The sequence below is a fragment of the Rhinoderma darwinii genome, chromosome 1 (genome assembly GCF_050947455.1).
Source record: "Rhinoderma darwinii isolate aRhiDar2 chromosome 1, aRhiDar2.hap1, whole genome shotgun sequence".
Lineage (NCBI taxonomy): Eukaryota > Metazoa > Chordata > Amphibia > Anura > Rhinodermatidae > Rhinoderma > Rhinoderma darwinii.
Window position 1 is genome coordinate 640,535,298 of NC_134687.1, and position 26,220 is coordinate 640,561,517.

Here is a 26,220-nt window from a genome sequence, read left to right on the forward strand (position 1 = left end):
AGAAAGAGTGTTATTAATCCCATCCTCTATATCATTAATGAATAAGTTGAATAATAGTGGTCCCAGCACGGAACCCTGGGGTACACCACTTATTACCGGGGACCATTCAGAGTAGGAATCATTGACCACAACTCTCTGGATACGGTTCTTGAGCCAATTCTCAATTCAATTACAAATTATATTTTCTAAACTTATTGTCCTTAATTTACCCATTAGACGTCTATGATGGACAGTGTCAAATGCCTTTGCAAAGTCCAAAAATACTATATCCACAGTGGCCCCTCTGTCTAGGCTTCTGCTCATCTCTTCATAAAAACAAATCAGGTTGGTTTGACAACTCTCTGTCCTTGGTAAAACCGTGCTGGCTGTCCCTTATAATACTATTTTTTGTCACATAATCCTGTATATAGTCCTTCAATAGCCCCAAAAACATTTTCCCCACGATTGATGTTAAGCTTACTGGTCTATAATTACCCGGGGAAGACCTAGAGACCTTTTTGAAAATAGGCACAGCATTTGCCCTGCGCCAGTCCCTTGGCACTATACCAGTCACTAGCAAATCTCTGAATATTATGAAAAGGGGGACAAAATAACTGAACTAAGCTCTTTAAGAACACTAGGGTGTAACCCATCTGGTCCCGGGGCCTTATGTACATTTATTTTATTCAATTTAGCTTGGATATATCTACATTCATCCAATTCAGTATATCAACTGATATATTAACAGCACTGGCACCGGCTACATCAGATACTCTTTCTTCTATTCTTATATACAGAACTAAAGAACCCATTTAGTAACTCTGCCTTCTCTTGATCCCCTGTTACCAACTCCCCTTACCACTAACTAGGGGTCCTACATGTTCAGACCTTGGCTTTTTTGCATTTACATACTTGAAGAATTTTTTGAGATTTGTTTTACTATCCTTGGCCACCTGCCTTTCATTTTATATTTTTGCTGATTTTATTACCTTTTTACAGATTTTATTAAGCTCTTTATAATTTAAAAAGGCTACAGCTGTACCCTCAGATTTTTATTTTTCAAATGCCGTTTTTTTTTGTTACGTATTGCCCTTTTTACAGAAGGTGTAAGCCATGTGGGGTTTAATTTTAGTCGTTTATACTGGTTACCAATAGCAATAAATTTTGCACTCTAATTACCCAACGTAGATTTGAAAATCTCCCATTTATACCATTATTTGACATTAGTTCTTCCCAGTCTATATCCTGAATTGCAGCCCTCATCCTGGGGAAATTGGCCTTCTTAAAATTAAGTGTATTTCCCCGTCCGTGTTTGTTTTTTTACAGTATAGGTATATAACTATATTGTGATCACGGTTACCGAGGTTTTCCCAAACATTGACATTCCCAACAAGTCCTGCATTATTAGAAATGACCAGATCCAACAGAGCTTTACCTCCAGTCGGGTCTTCCACACACTGGCCCATAACATTTTCCTGCAACAGGTTGAGGAAATTTCTCCCCTTTGCAGTTGAAGCCGAACCATGACACCAATTAATATCCCAATAATTAAAATCTCCTATTATCACTACAGAACCCCCTGTGCAGCCTGCTCCATTTGTTTATATATTTGACCTTCTATCTCTTCAGTTATATTGGGAGTTCTATAGATTACACCAAATATAATTTTTTTTCAGTGCTTACCTCCCTTTGTAATTCCACCCACATGGTTTCAACCTCCTCACAATCTTCACCCACTATTGTATCTTTCACACTCAACTTCATATCGCTTCTCACATACAGACATACACCACCACCTTCATATCACTTCTCATATACAAAAGAAAGAGATCAGCAGCACATCACGGTCCCAGAGAGCATTCACAGGGGGCATTTAAGCAGGAGATTAAAAAAATCAAATCGGTGCAGACAGTGTCGAGTCGCAGCCTATCCAACTCCAAAGTAGACACAAGAAGGTAGAAAAACCGGTTTTTCTATCTTCTTGTGTCTACTTCTCACATACAGACATACACCACCACCTTTCCTATTTGTCCTGTCTTTCCAAAACAGTGTAAAACCCTGTAGATTTACAGCCCAGTCATGTGAAGAGTCTAGCCATGTTTCAGCAACACCAACTATATCTATATTTTCTTCCAGTACCAATGCCTCCAGCTCCCCCATTTTGCTTGCTAGAGCTCTAGCATTTGTGAACATACACTTTAACTTGCCTTTAATGTTTTCACTTTCAGAAATGTGATTATTTGACATTTGGGCATTTTTATTTTCATTGCCGTTTTGTAACAAAAGGATCTCCCTATCCTGTTGTCTAGTCCTCTCCCCAGTCTTTCTCCCCCCAACAATATAGTCTGACCCCTCTCTAACCTGACTACCCCTTTATTTTCTACATTGACCTCCCTCCTCAGCCCTATTTTAAATACTCCGCCAACCCAGCTAGATTTCTCTCCCCCAGCACAGCAGACCCCCTTCCATTTAGGTGCAAATCTTCTGCAGAATACAGTTTGTACCTCAATGAAAAGTCAGCCCAGTGCTCTAGGAACCGAAAGCCTTCTCCTCTACACCAAGACATAAGCCATGCATTTAACTCCCTGAGCTCCCGCTCTTTCCGGTGATGCGCATGGCACAGGCAGTATTCCTGAGAAAACTACCTTGGAGGTCCTTCCCTTCAGGTTGTAACTTAGTTCTTTAAAATTATTCTTAGGGCTCCTCCATCTACCATTTATTCTGTCGTTGGTACCTACATGGACCACGACAGCTGGATCATCACCAGACCCTCCCAGTAATTTATCCACCCGTTCCACCACATGCCGAACCCTGGCACCAGGGAGACCACAAACCATTCGGTTGAGGCGGTCTTGGTGACAAATTATTCTATCAGTCTTCCTGATTATAAAATCCCCTACAACTTCCAATTGTCTTGCCTTACCTGCATTACCATCCCACAGACTACTAGCTGGGCTGTTCTCTCGGCTGTTAAGGAGATCAGTATCCACTAGGGCTGCCATTTCTGAGAACGACCCCCTCGCATCATCATCCAACTTGGCAATTTTGCTTGGAATATCAGAAACAGGATTGGTCTTCCTTTTCTTGGACCCCTTTCTACTGCCTCTAACTGCATTGACCCAGCTACTTGCCTGATCCTGCTGACCCATGTCTTCACCCTCCATTTCTACCCCACTAACTGCTTGCTCAGTGAGCAGCATGCTCCGCTCAAGATTGTCTATGACCCTCAGTGTTGCACTTTGCGCCTCCAGATCTCGAATGCGACCTTCATGATGAACAACATGCTCACATCTGCCACAGAGGTATTCATCCTGGAACTCCTGCTCCAGTCGTGCATACATATTGCAAACTGTGCACTGAAGAAAATCTGAAATCTTGCTATCCATTATCCCAGTTACAAAAAAAACCGTGAACTGTTAAAGTAAAAGAAAAGAAGAGTATTTATAGGGGCTTTAACTCCTCTTTTTAATTCCGGTTTTGTAACTCCACTTGATATACAAACCACTTGATTTAGCAAGCCCAAATAGAGCAAGCTCAACAGAGACCTGAGGGCTAATTTATACCACCTGAGAGCAGTTAACCCCTCCCCCTAGTCAGCTGCACAGGAAAGAAACTAAGAAGGAAAAAAGGGTCAATTGTGTCAGTTTTGCAATCTTCTATTAGCAAGCACTCAATTCACACAAAGTATCCCACACAAGAACACAGCAAGTCAATCCGGTTTAGTAACTCCACTTGATATACAAACCACTTGATTTAACACGCCAAAACAGACTAGGCATTAACTAAAGGCAGAACTGGGGGCCTTGATTAGGCCCCCGGCTGCCATATAAGACACCAACACCCCGCGATCTTACGCAAGGCGCCGGTGGGGTGAGAGAGGGAGCTCCCTCCAAGACCACTCAGAGGCGGCGCTCACTATTGAGTGCTTAGGTCTATTCTGAGGAAGATAGAGTTTGCGAGCCCATTCAGTGACGGCTCTGATAACCCAGACGGATGCAAAAATGGGGAGAAGGGCATAGCCCGAGGCCTCAAAAGTGGTTTTAGCAAAGGAGTCCACACGGCGATCCAGGGGATCTTTGAATGAAGTCAAATCCACCATCGTTAAGGTAGTGGCCTTGGCTAGGCGAGAAACTGGAGGATCTACCATCAGAGTCCGCACACAAGTGGAAGAACTGCCCTCTTGAAACCTCCAGATGGCTAGAATGGGAAAATTTTTTGTCCGGGAGCTTCTATTCCTTAAAGACAATACCCTCTAGTTCCAAATGGGCTGGTGAAAAAGCCTGAGGACGTTGGGGCTGAGGAAAAGAAATGGAGTCAGTGAAAGGTGCAGAAGCATTGACCTGAAGTGTGTTACGGACAACTCTAATTAGCACCTCCACTGAGGTGGGAAAAGAGGTAGAACGTTTAAAACGGACAGGCCTAGCAGGCAGACCTGGGGGCCTTGATTAGGCCCCCGGCTGCCATAGAAGACACCCCGCGATCTTACGCAGGGCACTGGTGGGGTGAGAGAGGGAGCTCCCTCCCTCCAACACCACTCAGAGGCGGCACTCACTATTGAGCGCAGCATCTGAGGGGTTAAGCGGGCGTGATCGATAGTGATATCGATCTCGCCCGTTCAAGCAGGTCTGCTCCCTGCTCTCAGCTACCTCTGGAAAGCCCTACTCCCCTACATTGATTTAGTAAAAAGCTGAACAGAAACGAAGCGGCTAAGCGCTCACACGAGCGTTTCTTCTGCTTCGTTTTAGCGATTGGTGGGGGTCTCAGTGCTTGGATCCACACCAATCAAGTCATAGTGACATGTCAGAAGTTTGTTGAACGTTTACTTAAACTTTTAGTTTTTCAGTCTATTTTTTTTATTTTAATTTAGGTTTTGGGGTCAGACTTTTATTATAAAGCGTTTGTTTCGAACTGCCAGCGACAGATCTATAGAATGCCGTACAGCAAGCACTTGGCATAAGAGAATAGGGATGGGGGGGGGGGGGGCCACCACATTATGTAATATAGCAGTGTACTGAGAAGAGAGGGAGGTAGCCAGTCACTCCCTGGACCACATGTCTATCACACAACGAAGTATGGAGATGTGAATTACCAAGCTGCGGATGTGTATACCCCACATGCTGACACAGAATGGGGTCCCTGACAACAATAGCTTCATCATGTTGGGAATACACACCCCCGACAAGGCAATACACACTACTCCGTATACTGCAGTCTAAAGATGTGTACTGCATGTAGTTATGGGGGAACTGTGGATGATAATAACCGAGGTGAACTGTGGCTGTCAGGACATGCTGGGAGTTGTAGTTTTGCACATCAGGAGAGCTACAGGTTGGAGAACATTGCCCAAGGACATAAAGACGGTGTAAGTGCAGAATTAAGTGTCTACCAGCAGAACGTCTCATCCATGTGCAGAAGAGTAGACATCTTTCCACACGATTGTCATGTCCGCTGTTTTCACACGGTACAACTTTACATTCCTCATGTTGTAGAGAATATAAGAGCAGCACAGATCAGTCACTGGTTATATAAGACTATGTTCCCACATGGAGAAATGGTTGCAGAAATTTCTGTGATTGTCCAACTCACGTGATTGTGGTTAGTAAAAATTCATGTACCTATACGCCATGAAGCTGTAATAGCGAAACGCGCGTCGGGGCGTTACTCTATTGTGTGGACCACCGATTTACTCTCATCTCCATGGGTAAGATACACTGGCCCCCCTGGTGATACCAGGTGGGCATAACCTCACATCTCTGGTAGTTTTCAGGGTATTTCTCCCTGAGTTAGGTCCGGTATTGTGGGCAGAGTACCCTTTTCAAATGGGATATTTGAAACTTGTCTGATACCCTAAATCTATGCATTGTGACACTTTAAAGTAATAGACAGTAGACCCACTTGGTATGTAGTGATTTAAATACAGTCTATGAAGGGGTCTGTGCTTAGTGTCTGTTACATATACCCCTTTTTTTCACTGTGTAGCATCAATATCATGCCCTCGGTTGTATGATTTTCTGAGTGATCCACACACAAATTCCTTTTTAGGACCTCGCTTTGTTTTTATTATGTTACATAGTTACATAGTTACATACATAGTTACATAGTTAGTACGGCTGAAAAAAGACACATGTCCATCAAGTTCAACCAAGGGAAGGGAAAAGGGAAGGAAAAATTTCTACACATAGGAGCTAATATTTTTTTGTTCTAGGAAATCTAACCCTTTTTTAAAGCCATCTACTGTCCCTGCTGTGACCAGCTCCTGCGGTAGACTATTCCATAGATTCACAGTTCTCACTGTAAAGAAGCCTTGTCGCCTCTGCTGCTTGAACCTTTTTTTCTCCAGACGGAGGGAGTGCCCCCTTGTTTTTTGAGGGGGTTTTACAAGGAACAGGATTTCACCATATTTTTTGTATGTGCCATTAATATATTTATATAAGTTAATCATGTCCCCCCTTAGTCGTCATTTTTCAAGGCTAAATAGGTTTAATTCTTTCAATCTTTCCTCATAACTTAAATTCTCCATGCCCCTAATTAGCTTCGTTGCTCTTCTTTGTATTTTTTCCAACTCCAGGGCATCCTTTCTATGAACTGGAGCCCAGAACTGAACTGCATATTCTAGATGAGGCCTCACTAATGCTTTGTAAAGTGGTAATATTACATCCCTGTCCCACGAGTCCATGCCTCTTTTAATACACGACAATATCCTGCTGGACTTTGAAGCAGCTGATTGACACTGCATGCTGTTATTGAGTTTATGATTTACAAGTACACCCAGATCCTTCTCAACAAGTGAATCCGCCAGTGTAGCTCCCCCTAGGACATATGATGCATGCAGGTTGTTGGTACCCAGATGCATAACTTTACATTTATCTACATTAAACTTCATCTGCCAAGTGGACGCCCAAACACTTAGTTTGTTTAAATCTGCCTGTAATTCATGAACATCTTCCATAGTCTGAACTATATTACATAGCTTGGTGTCATCTGCAAAAATAGAAATAGTGCTATTAATCCCATGCTCTATATCATTAATAAATAAGTTGAATAATAGTGGTCCCAGCACTGAACCCTGGGGTACACCACTTATAACCGGTGACCATTCAGAGAAGGAATCATTGACCACAACTCTCTGGATACGGTCCTTGAGCCAATTCTCAATCCAATTACAAACTATATTTTCTAAACCTATAGTCCTTAATTTACCCATTAGGCGTCTATGGGGGACAGTGTCAAATGCCTTTGCAAAGTCCAAAAACACTAAATCCACAGCGGCCCCTCTGTCTAGACTTCTGCTCACCTCTTCATAAAAACAAATTAGGTTAGTTTGACAACTTCTGTCCTTAGTAAAACCGTGCTGGCTGTCACTTATAATGCTATTTATGTTGTGTGTTTATAATATTGTATGAAATAAAATGTATACCTTTTCTATGATTTGTGGCATTATGACTCTTGGTTCTCAATTTTTTGTTATGATACATTAGAGTCTGCTGTTGATATTTTGGAGGTGTCAAACAATTCGTTGGTCACACCTAACCAGTTACTCTACCTGTGAGACATTTATCGATAATATGCTGGGAGTTGTAGTTTTGCACAGCAGGAGAGCTACAGGTTGGAGAACATTGCCCCAGGACATAAAGACGGTGTAAGTGCAGAATTAAGTGTCTACCAGCAGAACGTCTCATCCATGTACAGAAGAGTAGACTCTAGTATTAGTAGATCTCACACTGAACCTGCAGAACATCTTTCCACACAATTGTCATGTCCGCTGTTTTCACCAGTACAACTTTACACTCCTCATGTTGTAGAGAATATAAGAGCAAAACAGATCAGTCACTGGTTATATAAGACTATGTTCACACATGGAGAAATGGTTGCAGAAATTTCTGTGATTGTCCAACTCAAGTGATTGTGGTTAGTAAAAATTCATGTACCTGCTGCATAAACAATAACATTCAGTTATATGAAAATTTCTATAAAAAATCTGTGACCATTCCCTAGTGCAGCACTGCAGCAAAGCAAGGAACGTGTGATCGGAGATCAGGAATCATATGTCTGTGTATACTGCTGTGATGGTATAGAACAGCCTATAATCAATGATATAAGTGTAATGTATGTGCTACTTCAAGGTAGAAGGATAAACGAGTCTATATTTTGGGTATTATTGAAAGGTTATGGAATGTGATAATCTGCAGATGTTCTGCCGAAACTGGAAATTGCAAATTCATTATGTTATGAGTGTACTACCAGGAACTAGGGAGTCTGTTTACAGCATTTTTGGGTTCTGGGCGTACAGCCAAGATAGATATGGGTAGAACACCGGATTAAAAATTAGATGTAAGGAATAAGAAACAATGTATGTAGAGATAAGAATAATGAGGAAAGAAACCACAAGAATGTATACGTCTAAATGACTCATATGTGTCTGCACGTAATTATATGATATTTTTACTATATAAACTCTGTGTCTCTGCAAATAAAGTCAGAAGTATTTTTGCCTTGAGAAACGTCTCAGTGTGTCTTTGCTTCTCCGAGCTCGCACCCCCCCACCTGATTTGAACCTGCATGGAGATCAAGGCGTAAAGTGACCTCATTGCGATCACAGAAATTGGCGCCCGAAACAGGGACTTGACCAGAAGGACGGCACCCCACCTGGGGGATCTCCCGGGACTTGCATGGACGAAGGAACGTGCAGACCACAGCTGCAGCAAGGTAAGAAGACTTAATTCTTACAAACTCTGCTCTGCACCTTCCTGTCTGGTAGGTCACCTTCCCGGTAGTACTCCTGAGGGATAGAGGGGCCACATGAGGGTATTTTTAGTGTAAAAATCTGGTCAAGTCTATATGTAATCCTACCCTCAGGATAAAGTGCCTGATCTCCATGGCAGTATTTGTATGAATGTTGTAGAAACCCAGTTTTGTGTCACAAATGCATTTTAGAATAAGGAAATTGTTTTTGGAAAAAAATCTGATAATCCGGCAAATTACCAGAAACGTGTACATGCTTCAGGTGACTACGGGGATTATGATAGGCTAAATTTAAGCCCGGAAATCGAAAATTTTGTGCAATCTGATAATCCGGCAAAATACCGAGAACGTGTGTACACGATTGGTGTACTTGCAGGGATTATCATGCGCTGATTTTCAGCTCAAAATTCCAGAAATTTTGTGCAATCTAATAATCCGGCATGTCAAAAGAACAGCTTGATTTTACGTTTGCCTTGTTATTTGGATTAGGAATATTCTTATGGTGCGGAGGGCACGTACTCGAGTGGTGTCTCAGACGAAGAAAGTAAGCTAGTTATAAAAGGACTGTAAAAGGAAAGGATTCTCTGGCCAGAGTAGAAAAAAAAGTAAGTACGGAAATTAGAATCTGTCAGTAGCTAAAATCTGTAACAAAATAAGAAGTATCAAGGGGATAAGTAACTGTCGAAAATAGGCAAGAAAGAAATTTGCCTATCAGGAAAACTACCCCTTGCATTACTTAGGGTGTGCCAAAAGGCCACCACTTACAGTCACAAGATGAGGAACTTGGTGTTCCTATTAAGAAGTTTCGAGGGGATAAGTAACTGTCTAAAATAGGTGAGAAAGGAATTCACCTATCAGGAAAATTACCCCCTACATAACTTAGGGTTTGCCCATAGGCGACCACTTATAACTAGTGAACAATGGGGAACTTGGTGTTCCTATTACGAGATGAGCACCCACAAGGACTGACAGCCAAACAGGTAGTAGCAGAAAGAGAAGGTAAAAAGGCAACGCAGGGAACAAAAAAATTAATGAAAGCATGTGGTCTAGAATCCCATGGACGGTTAGACGCAGAAAAATGGAATGAATGTTGTGACACAAAACGTGGATGGTTGAAAGATAAAAAGCATGGAGAAAAGTGTCAGAAGAAGTAGTACGAGGAGGTTGTCAGAGGAAATTCATATTTTATAAAGTAAAGTTTAACAGGTTCCCGACCGCTGGCCGTAAATATACGGCCAGCGGTCAGGGTCTCTAAAGTCCGGCGTATAGTATATATACGGCCGCACTTCAGAGACTGTGCACGCGCAATCGCGTGCACACAGCTCTATGCCCTGGCTGTTGCTAACAGCCATGGGCACTGGGCAGAATGTCAGGGGTCAATCTTTTGGCCCCTGAACATGTGATCGCTGTGACAACCAATCACAGAGATCACATGCATTTCTGCATAGAAAACAGTGTGCACGCGATCGCGTGCACACAGCCCTGTGCCCTCGCTGTTACCAACAGCTCTGGGCACTGGGCAGAGTATCAGGGACCAATCTGATGGTCCCTGAACATGTGGTCGCTGTGACAACCAATCACAGCGATCACATGCATTCCTGCTTATAAAACAGTGTGCACGCGATCGCGTGCACACAGCCCTGTGCCCTCGCTGTTACCAACAGCTCTGGGCACAGTATCAGGGACCAATCTGATGGTCCCTGAACATGTGGTCGCTGTGAAAACCTATCACAGCGACGACATTTGTTTTATTTTGACTTTTCTGGCAGTAAATCTCCTGCCTCTTTTCTTCTCCTCAAACATTGTTTCAGTTTGAGGAGAAGAAGAGACTCGGGAGAATTGCTGCCAGAAGAATACAGTTACAGTTACAAAAAAATACAGTTACACTCTAAAACATTCTCTGTATAGATAGATTTCTATCTATCTATACAATCTATCTATCCATCTATCTTTTTTTCTATCTATCTACCTTTCTTTCTTTTATTCTATTAGAATAGGCAGGTAGGGAGTATATAATTATATATATATCCACATATATATAATATATATAGCAATAGCGGTTTATTTTTTTGTTAGCGGTAGTGTAGATATATATAGCAGTTAGTTTGTGTGTTTTATAAAAAAAAAAAAATAATAAAAAATTTGTTTAGTTAGTGTTAGTGTTAGTTACGTTATGGCGAGGAAGTTGTTTAGCGCCGAGGAGGCATACGCCATGCTGTGGTCTGAGTCGGAGACCGCATCAGAGATGGCGTCCGACATGGAACCTGTTTTAGGTAGTGACGATGACAGCGTCACTTCAGGTTCATCTTCAGGGGACGTTGTCCCTGATGCAGTCGAAACTGCAGAACATGAAAGCGCAGGGCCAAGTAGCGCTGTAGCACGGGAGAGCCTGGTCCCTCCAGTCCAGGCTCTTGTATGGGCACCTGCCCCATCTTTTGGGCCTAGAATCCACGGATTTACGGCCACTCTTGGCATAACCGTGGACAATACAAATTTTGTCCAAATGGATTACTTCCATTTATTTATAACGGACGACATCCTAAATCAGATTGTCCACGAAACAAATTTATATGCCACGCAATATATAAGGCAGAAACCTTCATCCACCCATGCCAGAGATTGGACGCCCACCAATTTGCAGGAATTAAAAAAATTTTTGGGGCTCACCCTAAATATGGGTATTGTCAAAAAGCCCTCCATTAGGTCTTACTGGTCAACAAGACCCGCCCAAGCCACCCCAGTATATTCTGCAGTAATGCCCAGGTCTCGTTATGAGACAATAATGAGGTTCCTCCACTTCAATGACAACGCACAGGCCCCCCCAAGTACCGATGCAAACCGGGATCGGTTGTTCAAAATAAGACCGCTAATAAATTCCCTGAATAATTTATTTCTGCAACTCTACACCCCTGAGCAGAATGTAAGTGTGGACGAATCCCTCCTCAACTTTCATGGCAGACTTAGCTTTCGCCAATATCTACCTTCCAAAAGGGCAAGATATGGCGTTAAGCTCTACAAATTGTGTGAAAGCGGGTCAGGATATACCACCACCTTCAGAATTTATGAAGGGCGGGACCGCACAATAAATGTTCCTGGATGCCCCCCTGATCTTTCCACCAGCAGTAAGATTGTGTGGGAGATAATGCAGCCTCTGCTTCACAAAGGGTACCACCTGTACTGTGATAATTTTTATTCGAGTGTGCCCCTGTTTAGGCATTTGCATGCTGCAAGGACTGGGGCATGTGGTACCATGCGCAAAAACCGAATTGGTTTTCCACAGCAATTAGTGGGGAAGCGCATGGTAAAGGGGGACTCCTGTGCTTATGCATCTGAAGAATTGCTGGCGGTCAAGTTCAGGGATCGCAAAGATGTGTATGTGCTAAGCACGATTCATACCGCAGGAACAGTGGCAGTGAGGGAAAGGGGGGCAACATCGGACAAGCACAAACCAGTGAGCGTGTCCGAATATAACAAGTACATGGGGGGGGGTGGATTTAAGCGACCAGGTTTTACAGCCCTATTTAGTAAAACGCAAAACTAAAACCTGGTACAAAAAGGTGGCCATTTATTTGTTACAGGTGGCAATCCACAATTCATTTGTGCTGTATAAAAAAAACAGAGGCAGAGACACATACCTGGATTTCCAGGAAAAAATTATTGAAGGCCTCATTTTTGATGTTCAGGACACCCGAGAATGCCCCCAGTCTGAGGATGTCACGCGACTGACTGAAAGACACTTCATCAGTCGGATTCCCCCAACAGCAACCAGAAGCAACCCCCAGAAAAAGTGCCGCGTCTGCAGAAAAGACGGGAACCGCAAAGATTCCCGATATTTCTGTCCCTCATGTCCCTCGCAACCAGGCCTGTGCATTGAGCCATGTTTTAAAAAATACCACACTGTTCTGAATTATTAGATTTTAGTTAATTTGTTGAAAATATATTTGCCCTACATTACGTTTTTATTTTTCCCATGATTTTACTCCAAGGGTGAGGGAGGGAATGGGTGGGGGGTGGATGTCATGTTTGCATATTCTCTAAAGTTCATCTGCTAGAGAGCTCCATTTGCATTAACCTGCAATTTCTTATTTTAGAAAACCCCAAAAAATAAATTCCCATTATACCCCTAGATGAATATTTTGGGATTTCTGCTTCAAGAGCAGATATTTTGGAAGTGTTATAGAAACTCTGTTGAGTTTTGTAAAACCAGCTTTGAAAAAAAGAGATATGTGAAATAATCTTCTTCTATCCTCCGCCCTCCTACATCTCTATGTGATAAATAAGGCCACATATTTGGTATCCCCGTGCACGGGAGAAGTGGCAAAATGTGAACGGAGATTAATTTTGACCGTGGTCTATGCTGTGTGTGAAAAATGCTGGCATAAACTGACGCATTTGCTAAAAAATTGCTAATTTTATTTTGATCCATCTTATTCAAGAAACTTTCAGAAGAAAACTGGACTGTCTAAAAATATGATAAACCCCTTGAAGAAAACCTTGTGGGGTCTACTTGTGTGAATGAAGTCATTTATGGGGTGTTTCTAATCTTTCAGCAGCATTACACCCCCCAGAAAACAGTATGCGGCTATAAAATCAAGTGCAGAATTCCTGGACCGAAAAGCCTCTTTTTATGCCAAGCCCTGGCACATGCCCATGAATAAAGCACACATATTTGGTATCCCCATGCACGGGAGAAGAGGAAGAATGTGAAATGCGATGAATTTTGTCTGTGGTCCATTTTGTGTGTGAAAAAGCTAGCATAAACTGACGCATTTGTTTAAAAAAAAAGCTAATTTTATTTTGTTCCATCTTATTCAAGAAACTTTCAGAAGAAAACTGGACTGTCTAAAAATATGATAAACCCCTTGAAGGAAACCTTGTGGGGTCTACTTGTGTGAATGAAGTCATTTATGGGGTGTTTCTAATGTTTCAGCAGCATTAGGCCCCCCAGAAAACAGTACGCTGCTATAAAATCAAATGCAGAATTCCTGGACCAAAAAGCCTCCTTTTATGCCAAGCCCTGGTACATGCCCGCACAGCGAATAAGGCACACATATTTGGTATCCCCATGCACGGGAGAAGTGGAAGAACGTGAAAGGAGATGAATTTTGGCCGTGGTCCATACCGTGTGTGAAAAATGCTAGCATAAACTGGCGCAATTGCTAAATTCTTGCATTTTTTTCCAATTTTGCCCACTTTAGAGAAAAAAATAAAAATGATATATACTGACAAATGCCACTAAAACAAAGCCCTATCTGTCCTTTAAAAAGAGTGTAAAATTCAAAGATGAACTTTATTCACCTGCAGAGTTATAGTCATCTAAAGAAGCGCATAGCAAAATTGTGAAATTTGCTCTGGTCATTTAGCTGTAAAACAGCCTAGTCCTTAACCGGTTAAAGCAAAGGAAGTTATAGAAGTAGTAGTTGTTTTAATGTTGCAAATGACCTTATAGTAAATTCCCATATGGTATAATTTAGAATCAACTAGTGTGATAAGAGAAGGGGGAGGTGAAGAACAGCTGCTAGTGAGATAAGAAATGTAATCTTGTTCTTGAAATGAATGGACACAACATTGAATGCTGATATAGATATTTTGTATAACTTTGTGTCATTTTGTAGATTGAATCAGGAAAAGTGATAAATGTAATAATGTATAAGCAGTCCTTCACAGCCAAACCACCAGACACCTCTGTCTTATATTATGAGACCCTTGATCCTGTCATACATTCTGCACAGAGTGCAGAGTTGCTTGCCCTGATCAAGGCATGTAAACTGGCAGAGGGAAAAAGAGGGGGGCGGCTCCAAGCCGCAGATTGGGCAAAAGGTATTCTGGAGAACAAAGGGAAGTTGGAAGGTAGAAAGTTGATGAAAAGTGTTTTAGAGGGATTTGCAGAAGAGGAAGTTAGGAATAAGAAAAGGTATTGTATGTATTAGAAAACAGGACCAGCCGACGCCCGGTAATGGCGTCCGTACCTAATGTTGAGTGTGTCCTCATTGTTGGTGGGAAACCCCCTGCGCACTGTTTCCAATGGGAGAGGCTGCCCCCCCTGCCCCTGATGTGGCCACGCCCGGCCCAACCAAATCAGTATGAAATAATCACCTTGTTAATTTTGTCATTTGTAGTGTTTTTTCTATTTACAGAAGTTCCAGTCTAGTTCACTGATGAAACAACACGTCATCATAATATAGAGATGGTGGCCGTCAGATTGTACTGTTAAACATTAACGTAGATAATTCCTGTACAATGGTGTGATAAATGATTGCAGATACGTATGTTGTTTTGCCGGCATTGAAAGTGTTAAGATTGTGAGAAGTTGTGAGAAATGAGTTTGTGACCCCCCTCCCTCCCCCCTAAAGTGTGCTGTATTTGGGAGGAGGAGGAGGGGGGCTGACTGGGTGCAGTCTGCAGGGCTGATGAGACAAAGGGATTTCAATATGCACTGCTGAGATATATATATATATATCAGTAATGTCTACAAACCGAAATAAATTTCTTCTTTTTTGCGCATGCGCTGTTGGTTATAAAAGTTACGATATTTATGTGTTATGATGTGACCAGATTTCATGTGTTTTGATAATTCAGATGTATTAAACTACAGATACTGTGAGACACGGGGTTTTGAAAATGTATGTGCCCCCACCGTTATACTGTTTATTGGTTTGCAATAATTAATGTTATCAGAGATAATATTTTCTGTTTTATTGAATAACTAACTACAATTGTTCTATTTTTGATTTCACATAGAAATTATGTCATTGTAAAGATCAAATGTTTGTCAGGAAAAAGTCATTTTTGTTTCAGGCTGTTGTACATTACAGGGGGTTAAATTAGTGTTATGTTGAGATGTAGTTTTGAACTCTGCTACATTACTCTCGCAGAGTCCACAAAGGGGGGAAGGGTGAAGGAACTGATCAGGTACAATTGTGGTTTATGTGTAAGAGCCCATCCCCCTCCAGCAAAGTTACACAGGAGGCGAGGTGACATCACTCACACGAGTCTTTATGGATTTAGATGAGGGAGAAGGCAAAACAAAACTTGTCTGGACATTGTTAATTTGATGTAAAGTTTTTAGGAATGTTTTATTTTTTATTAATCAAGTATTTGCAGAACCTGATAAAAGTGAGATTCTCAAAGTATTCTGGATTATCAGCTGAATGAGGAGGAGTTGTGTTTGGTAGCGGCTTGTGACACCAATCCATGGAGTACCTCTACGCAAGCATATACTTTGTACTGTACTGAACAAAATGGACATGCCACTGCAGTTCTCACACAAAGTCATGGACCACAGCAGCGCCCGGTAGCATATTATTCAGCTAGACTAGACTCTGTGGCCCGAGGTTCCCCATCATGTGTGAGAGCTATCATTGCTGTAAATTCAATGTTAAACAAGGACTCAGATTTGGTCCTGGCATTTCCAGTCCAAGTTTTTGCACCACATGATATTACTGCTATTCTTACTCAAGTACAGCCGAAGCATTTGTCCACTGCAAGACATTTGAGATTAACCTGTGCTCTTCTTCTTCCTGAGCAGGTTACTTTACACCGCTGTACTACATTGAACCCAGCTACCTTACTGCCTTTGGAGCAAGGGGGAGAAGACGTAGGTAAAGTATGGTCACAATTTTTGCCTGAAACTGATGAACATGATTGTATGGCCCTTATGGCCCAGAAAACAGTGGGGTTTGCACATGTAAAAGATACCCCACTCCAAAACCCAGACTCTTTGTGGATGGTTCAAGGTATTGTGTAGAAGGATCTTTTCTTACAGGATATGCAGTAACCACCGAAGATGTAGTCCTAGAAGCAGCCTCCTTACCAGCGTCCCGCTCAGCACAAGAAGCGGAGCTTAAGGCCCTGGCAGTAGCATGCCAACATGCAGAAGGAAAGACAGCAAATATATACACTGACTCTCGGTATGTATTTGGGATTGCACACGATTATGGCCCCATATGGAGGGCAAGACAATTTTTGACCTCTGCAGGTACACCTGTAAAGAATGCAGACTTTGTAAAATACTTGATGGAGACCCTGATGTTACCCACAGAAGTAGCAGTAGTAAACATTAAAAGCTCACACCAAGGTGAGTTCACCAGAGACAAAAGGAAATGCTTTGGCAGACCAAGCCGCAAAAGCAAGCAGCACAGAAGCTACCCGTGTTAGCAGCCGTATGTCAGATAAAAGATCCAGAGGAAACAAGACCAGCTGTAAGCCCGGAACTACTGCAAAAACTTCAAGGACAAGCAACAAAAGAAGAAAAAGACAAGTGGACGGCCCAAGGAGCAACGCTACGAAAAGATGGCCTCTGGCAATGCCAGAATAAACTGTGCCTGCCTAAGACAATGTTCCCAATGATGGCCCAGATAACACATGGAGCGACTCACCAATCAAAAACGGCAATGATGGACTTGGTAAACAAGGTGTGGTATGCCCCAGGGTTTAGTGTGATGGCCAGCAGTTTTACACAAGGATGCATGATCTGTGCAACACATAATATTGGAAGAACTGTAAAAGTACCACAGAAGCACACACCCAGACCTATATATCCGTTCCAGAGACTGCAGATAGACTATATTTAACTACCCAAAGTTGGTACCTATGAGTATGTGCTTGTTTGTATTGATCTCTTTTCAGGATGGCCAGAAGCTTTTCCAGTAACCAAAGCTACAGCCGTAGCCACAGCAAAGAAACTGATCAACGAGGTGGTGTGCAGATATGGAGTTCCAGAGATGATCGAGAGCGACAGAGGAACTCATTTTACGGGTGAAATCATGAACCATGTGTTGTCAGCTCTAGGCATAAGTCAAGCCCTACATACACCATACCATCCACAAAGCAGTGGGAAGGTTGAGAGACTAAATGGGACTCACAAATTGAAAATCCAAAAAGCAATGGTAGAAACCGGGAAACCATGGACCGAGTGTCTACCATTAGCCTTGTTCTCAGTAAGATACACTCCAACAAAAAGAACAGGTCTCAGCCCATATGAGATCTTATTTGGGTCGGCTCCCAGATTAGGATGTTATTTTCCACAGGTGCTCCAAATGCAGTATGGTAGACTAACAGATTATGTATCAACGCTGAACAAACAATTGACCAAGGTGCATGCACAAGTCTTTGCTTCCATTCCAGGTCCTGATTCAGTTGAAGGGACGTATAAGCTAGAACCAGGAGATTGGGTCGTTGTCAAAAGACACGTGAGGAAGAGCCTTGAGCCACGGTTTGATGGTCCTTTTCAAGTTTTGCTCGTTACAAGCACCTCAGTGAAGCTCGAAGGAAAGGCAAGCTGGATTCACGCCAGTCATTGTAAAAAGGTTCTTCAGCCAGAAGAATGAAGATCTTTGCGGTTGTTGCGGCGGTTGTTGCGTGTGCTCTTATACAAAAAGGCAGAACTGCTACTCCTGAACTGTTCCAGTGATTCTGTATCAGTACAGAATCACTGGAACAGTTCAGGACAGGGTGGGCGAATGCCACAGTGATAGAAAGCAGGGTAACTACACCTGTAAGGCCAATGCCCCGTGTTATACTACAAATGTGACTACAACCGAAGGGACTTGGAAAAAAGGACCACATGGAGGGACTGTGTACCTTCACATAGACAAAACAGCCAACATTAGCATACAAGAAGAGACGCCGGGGCTGTTGCTTTGTTGTTATGAACCAGATTTACAGTATCTACAGAAATATACAACCAGTAAAAATAGAAACGAAATGATAAATAAGACTTATGAAAGATGCAACAAGGAGAGGCTCAACTCTACGATTGTAATAAAAGAAACTGATGGGATGATATTATGTATGAATAATAGCCAAATAAGAAATAGAATATATTTTGTATTTTTTTATAACAATTTTAAGAGATAGTTTTAAGCCATATATAACAGTACAAAGTCTGGAAAGAATCCCACACACTTGTAAGAGCGCTGTAACCCAACAGCAGAAAAAGAATGTACACTTCAATATTTCCTTCCCTGAATCCCCCAGCTGTCATAGACAAAAAAGAGAATGGTATGACACGCTATTAGGAGGGGTAGGAACGGGATTAGGAGTATTGAATGGTATACAGTTAGAAACAGTTATGAACAAATTAAACTCAGTGGGAGACGACACATCTACTGCATTAAGGATAGGTGCGTCATGGTTACCTACTACCTTTGACTTACAGCAAAAAGGGTTAGCTATAGATGAACTGTTTCTAAATGTTTTTAATGAAAGTATGCTAACCGAATATAGAACATTACAGAATGTATCAACTTTTGTAAAATGGACAGTATGTACGCTTAAAACGATGTGGCAACAAGAACAGATGAATAATTTTAAGAATAAATTGTTCAGTAGTCACGTCAGGCAATGGACAGATATTTTACCTATGGAAAGGAAAAATGATACGTGGTTATTGTTACAGCCTGAGTATACTGAGTGTACACCTAAATGGTGTGCAGGAAGACTAATAGCATTCAATGTGAAAAATCCTACTCTATTATGCAAATTTATTGTTATGCCAATGGTAATGATTGATCCGGTGACATTATTAGGACAATATTGGATGCCGGAAATGAAAGGAACACACATAGATTCTCAAAATAAGACAAGGAATATAGATTTGTGCCAATTAACAGCGCAAGGATATGTATGTAATGAACAGTCAGGGATATATGAACCCTGTCTAATGCAGCACCAGGATAATGTATGCGCACTCACTATAATCCCAGAAGCTAACCTACAGGTTTATATTGAAGTAGGTCCACAGCATGTATGTTTAATAACTAACAACAAGCAGACCCTTAGCCAGTTTAATCTCACAGGACCATTTTCAGGATGTCTATACAATGTGACGCATTTGACTTGGGGGAACCAAACTATAGTGTTCCTGCCTACTTTAGAAGAAATAATGTCCACTGTATGGGTACCTGAACCTTTGCCCTATGGAAATTTTAGTTTGCCACTGGAAGAGTTAAAACAAGTGTTACAAAAGTCTAAAGACGTAAAGAAATTGATAGCAGCCCATAATGTAACTCTAAGTAAAGTGAAAGTATTGGCTACAATAGCAGCTAGGGAAGTAATAAATTTATCGTCAGCAATAAAAGATGCTAGTGCCCATCATTGGTATGACATATTTACAGGATTTTCCCCCACTGCCACTAAGATACTGCATGTGTTATTCCAACCCTTGATATGTTTCATAATATAGTTTATATTGCTTACATGTTTCAATTGTTATGCATTTTGCAAGATAAGGGAAGCATTCAGTCAGAGGCCTATACATTATGATCAAAGAGTGTTGTGAGATTACCCCACCTACATACCTGTGTGAATCAAGTGAAGAAATGGATCGAAGCCTTGCTATCAGGAGATAGAAGTAGCATTGGAATTTAGGTGTTGGTAAAATCACAAAAGGAGGGATTGTGATGGTATAGAACAGCCTATAATCAATGATATAAGTGTAATGTATGTACTACTTCAAGGTAGAAGGATAAACGAGTCTATATTTTGGGTATTATTGAAAGGTTATGGAATGTGATAATCTGCAGATGTTCTGCTGAAACTGGGAATTGCGAATTCATTATGTTATGAGTGTACTACCAGGAACTAGGGAGTTTGTTACCAGCATTTTTGGGTTCTGGGCGTACAGCCAAGATAGATATGGGTAGAACACCGGATTAAAAATTAGATGTAAGGAATAAGAAACAATAATGAGGGAAGAAACCTCAAGAATGTATACGTCTAAATGACTCATATGTGTCTGCACGTAATTATATGATATTTTTACTATATAAACTCTGTGTCTCTGCAAATAAAGTCAGAAGTATTTTTGCCTTGAGAAACGTCTCAGTGTGTCTTTGCTTCTCCGAGCTCGCACCCCCCCACCTGATTTGAACCTGCATGGAGATCAAGGCGTAAAGTGACCTCATTGCGATCACACTGCACATGATGAAATTAACACTTCAACAAAAAAATAATAATATATAAATTATAGATCTGTATCTCACCTTGTGATGTGCGGGGCCGGTAGTTCTCCGTCATGACCTCCTCGTACAGATCCTTGTGTCCTTCTAGATACTTCCACTCCTCCATGGTGAGATAGACAGTGACATCCTGACACCTTATAGGAACCTGGCACACACAATGATACAGTCATCACCCAGACACCTCCAGTGCTGTTACTGTAGAATTTCCCAGCATTCCCAGCAGTGTCACCTCTCCAGTCAGCAGCTCAGTCATCTTGTAGATCACTTCTAAGATCTTCTTCTCATGTTTTTGGGAGTGTGGGGTAGGCTCAGTGATGGGGCTACTGCTCCATCCTCCTGACTCATGGATGATGGGAGTCGTACAGTCACCCGATGTCTTCTTCACTATTGTGTACTCCTGGGTATGGAGAGAGACACTTAGAGAACTGAACACAGTATTCCCCCCTCAGTAGAGAGAGATTGTGACCCCACTGTATAGAGCTCTAGTGACCCCACATCTGTAATACTGGAGACCTCACCTACAAAAAGACATTGAGAAAATAGAACGAGGCCAAAACTAAAGAGGAAATAATATTGGGGGGACTAGATGGACCATGTGTCCTCCTCCTGCCGTCATCTTCTATGTTTCTATATAGAGGTCATCCTGATCCTCCTGGTCATTCTCATTGCTCTACAACATTACTATTGCTGCATTGGTGACATGACACATAACTGACCATATTGGTGGCTGATCTTCAGCTTTTCTGCTGTTGGCTTCTTGACGTCACTTGGAAGGTCTGGACGCTGTTATACAGGACACTGGATTCTTATTATGATGAATTGTCCCTTCCCTATGTGTGACTTGCTCTATAATGTAGAAAAGTTTACCTCTCCGCTCAACAGGTAGATGATCTCCAAGGTGAAGTTTAATATTCTTCTGCTCATCTCATTCCTGTCGTTGTCCATCCTTGGTGGGTCATTCAGAAGAAGGAACGTTGTGGAGGAGAAGATGAGAAAACTGAAGGAACTGGAGGATCTAGTACTGCAGACGTCTTTATGAAGAAAGGAGAAGATGGAGATCATACAGGGGACAACATCATGTGTAACATACAGAACCTCACTTATTGATCATTGAGAGAAACATCTTCTCAGAGTCGTCACCATATGGAATAAAGGGGTATTCCAAACACAGACATTTCTCCCCAGGATATGCCAGAAATGTCTGATAGATGCGGCTCCACCTCTGGCCGTGCTCGGCTGTTTCTGGAACTCCTATACAAGTGAATGGAGAGAGTCGTGCACGTGTCGTTACCTCTCCATTCTTTCTCCACCTAGATGTAGTCATCACCTCACCAGGCGGGTCCGGGGACCCCCATTCTTCACATAGACGTGGGACCCACATATATCAGACATTTATGGCTTATCCTGGAAATATAAATGATGAGATATTAGACGTGACCTCAGAGATGCGGGAACCTCAGAGACGTGTAACATTCTTATTTATTACAGTAGTGGGAATATAAGACGCCCCTTATTCATATTGTGTCCCCCTATTCCTCGTAGATTGTGATGAGGACCCTCTCTCCTCATGTAGCTGATAGTAACTGTATGTGCCCCTGTATATAAGACTCTGTTCACACCTGTACAACGGATAACAAGCAGGAGTGATGGGCCTCAGTCACTTATAATGTAGTCTGTAGCGTTCCTTGAGATATAAATTATTATTTTATTTTTACACAAAACAGCGGGGAATGCAAAACTATTATATCCCATCAAACACGACCAATCTGTGATGACGGCCCCTAAGGCTCTGTTCACACGTGTCTCTGATTTGACATGAATTTTGCCATCCATGTTATAGTAGTTTCCGTAAACAGGTTCACATGCAACAGACATTTTCAAGGTGAATTTTTTTGTGTCACCACAGTAAAAAATCTGTCATGGAAATAAATAGCATGCTACTTCTTTCTAGTAGAAACACCAAGGATTAGCCCCATTGAATGATAATTGCGACTGATTCTCACGCGGCTCTGCTGCACACCCACAACAAGTCAGCCTAGAATTTACGCCCAAAAATACACATCAGATTTGTAATGCTGACGCGGATATGATGAAAATGTGGACATTTTATAAGGTTTGTATGGCCAGGCTGGAAGTAATAGTCATAACCTACATGTACTGCACGCTGGCATGAGGAAAACTCCAGAGCATGCATCCCATGGCTTTCATCAATATTCACAACAATTACTATCATTGCCACTTATATCCAAGCTGTTTGACCAAATACGAGGAGCCAGAATTTTTTCAAAATTAGATTTGCATGGGGCTTATAATTTGATTCGAATCCATCAAGGGAACGAGTGGAAGACGGCGTTCAATACCCGAGACGGGCACTATGAATACCTGGTGATGCCCTTCGGACTGTGTAACGCTCCCGCAGTCTTTCAGGAATTCGTCAATGATATCTTCCGAGATCTCCTCTAGGTCTGTGTTGTAGTCTATCCCGATGATATTTTGATTTTCTCCCCAGATCTGATGACCCAACAGAGGCATGTCCGTCACGTTTTACTGCGACTAAGGGCGGATTTACACGAACGCGATATACGTCCGTGCAACGCGCGTGATTGTCACGCGCCTCGCACGGACCTATATTAGTCTATGGGGCCGTGCAGACAGTCCGTGATTTTTACGCAGCGTGAAACTCACGACAGGTCCTATATTTCTGCGTCTTTCGCGCATCACGCACCCATTGAAGTCAATTGGTGAGTGAAAATCACACGCATCACACGGAAGCACTTCCGTGGGACGCGCGTGATTCGCGCAACAGCAGTTAAAAGTATGTTTGCAAACAGAAAAGCACCACGTGCTTTTCGGTTTACAAACATCCAAACAGAGAGTGTCATAATGATGGCAGCTGCGCGAAAATCACACAGCCGCACATCCTATGTGATGCCACACAGAGCTGTAAAGTGCCTTTTGCGCACGCAAACGCCACGTTTTTTGCACGCGCAAAACGCACACGCTCGTGTAAATCCGCCCTAAGGGAGAATCGCTTATATGCCAACTTGGAGAAGTGCGTCTTTGAAAAGAAATCTTTTACCCTTTCTGGGCTACATCATCTCGGATCAAGGTCTTAAGATGGATCCTGAGAAACTAAAGTCTGTCCTGGAATGGCCACGTCCATACAGCGTTTCCTGGGATTTTCCAATTTCTAACGGCAGTTTATTCCAAACGTCTCATTCCGGACGGCTCCCAACTCTACCCTTACCAAGAAGGGTGTGAACGCCAAGGTGTGGACTCGAGGCAGAGTCCACATTTATTAGCCTCAAGAAAGCCTTGACTTCAGCCTCGATCCTCCATCATCCAGACGTATCTCGGCAGTTTTCATTGGAGGTGGACGCTTCTTCTGTTGGTGCAGGTGCACTTCTGTTCCAGAGGAGCTCCAAAGGGAAGGCAGTAGTATGTGGCTATTACTCAAGACTTTTTTCTTCTGCAGAGCGCAATTACTCTTATAGGGATCGGGAGATACTGGCCATCAAATTGGCTCTGGAGGAGTGGAGACATCTTCTAGAGGGCGCAGCTCACCCCATCTTGATCTACACCGACCAGAGAACCTCACCTATCTCCAGTCCGCTCAATGACTAAATCCCAGTCATGTCAGGTGGTCGCTGTTCTTCACCCGTTTCCAATTCGTGCTCCACTACTGACCCGCTGACAAGAATGTGAGGGCAGATGCCCTGTCCAGGTCATTTGAGACAGATGACACGGTGGAGCCCCTTCAAAGTATCATAGACCCGTCCTGCATTGTCACTGCCAATCCTTTGCAGGTTAGAGACATCCCTGCGGGGAGGACTTTTGTTCGGTTGGCAGACAGGAGAAGAATTCTTAGCTGGGGACACAGCTCTAAACTGGCTGGGCACGCTTGTGTTCGTAAGACCCGAGAACTGATTGCTTGTCTCTTCTGGTGGCCCACACTACCCAAAGATGTTGTGGACTTTGTCTCTTCCTGCACGGTGTGTGCTTCTAACAAGGTTACTCACTCCAGGCCTGCTCCAAACTCTGCCTGTACCCAATGCCCCCTGGCAGCACATTGCGATGGAGTTTGTTACAGACCTTCCTCCCTCAGCAGGATGCAACACTGTCTGGGTGGTGGTGGATCAGTTCTCGAAGATGGCACATATTATTCCACTGACCGGCCTACCTTCTGCACCCCGACTGGCGAGTCTCTTCATTCAGCACATCTTCCGCTTGCATGGCTTGCCCCCTTCACATTGTGTCTGATAGGGGGGTTCAATTTACCTCAAAGTTCTGGAGAGCCCTCTGTAAACTCCTAGATCTGAGATTGGACTTTTCCTTGGAATATCACCCCCCAGTCCAATGGGCAAGTCGAGAGGATCAACCAGATTATGGAGAATTATCTCCGCCACTTTATTTCCTTGCAGCATGATAACTGGGTACAGCTTCTTCCATGGGCCGAGTTCTCGTATAACAACCACACAAGCGAGTCCACCACTTCCACTCCGTTTTACATTGTGTACAGTCAACATCCTAGAGTCCCACTTCCTGTGTCGACTACATCTCAGGTACCCGCTGCTGACTCTGCATTTGGGGACTTTCTGCAAATCTTGCAACAGACCCGGTCCTCTATTTTGCTGGCGGTAGATCGCATGAAGCGAAAAGCGGATACAAAGAGAGCCGCCTCAGTATCTTCCAGGTACTAAAGTCTGGCTGTCCTCATGGAACATTCATTGGAAGGTGCCTTCATACAAGTTTGCTCCCAGGTTCCTCGTCCTTTTGAGATACTGCAACAGATAAACCCTGTCTCCTATAAGCTGCAGTTGCCTCCTACCCTCAGAATCCCCAACTGCTTTCATGTGTCCCCCCTGAAAACAGTGGTCCTGAACCTGTTGCAAGTTTCAGATAGCACTAGGTTTAAACGTAGGTGCATGCGTAGAGGCTCAACCCGATCCAATAGAAAGCACTATGCACACCAGATGGGGAATTTTTCCAAATAAATGATTTATTATAGCCAGTAACAGTGCGTGCAATGTTTTGGTCAATACCATGACCTTCCTCAGGCACTATAAAGTTTACAAATATATATACTTTTAGATGCCATAACGTATAGTATATAACGTCATAAGTAATAGTAGAATTGAATGTACAAATCACAAATGCATGTAAATCCTCGTTAGAAGCAATATTTAAGGTAAGTGAGTACAGTAAGACCTATGTGTCACAGATTAGGTCAAAGTAGAAAAGTTACATCAAATGTATTTTGTATTGTACATATTCCAATATGTACACAAAGTTGCGTTTCATGCAGAAAAAACGCCAATTGCAGGGAAAGGTTGCAGGTCATCAGAAAACATATTGTACATCAAATAATAGTGCTTACAGTGTAATGTATACAATGCATAAACACATCTGTAGAAGGGGCTAAGGAGAATTAGCATTTCATAGAACATGCATCAAAATGGACAGTGAGCAGTAAATGAATGCAGGTATAGATAACTCATTAGGTGGTATAGAAATGTACTATGCTTGGTGTGTGTGT

At 42.5% G+C, this 26,220-nt stretch overlaps 1 protein-coding gene across 1 annotated transcript in view; it reads right to left on the bottom strand.

Annotated features, from left to right (window-relative positions):
- The window catches only part of LOC142659151 (uncharacterized), a 155,190-nt gene that overhangs the window by 44,995 nt on the left and 83,975 nt on the right, over positions 1 to 26,220 (bottom strand). Inside the window, exons 2-4 of the mRNA XM_075835010.1 lie at positions 21,552 to 21,715; positions 20,914 to 21,081; positions 20,706 to 20,829 (exon numbers count right to left, since the gene is read on the bottom strand). Of these exons, the coding sequence (XP_075691125.1) occupies positions 20,706 to 20,829; positions 20,914 to 21,081; positions 21,552 to 21,629 (370 nt within the window). The 5' untranslated portion in view covers positions 21,630 to 21,715. The remainder of the gene's footprint in view (positions 1 to 20,705; positions 20,830 to 20,913; positions 21,082 to 21,551; positions 21,716 to 26,220) is intronic.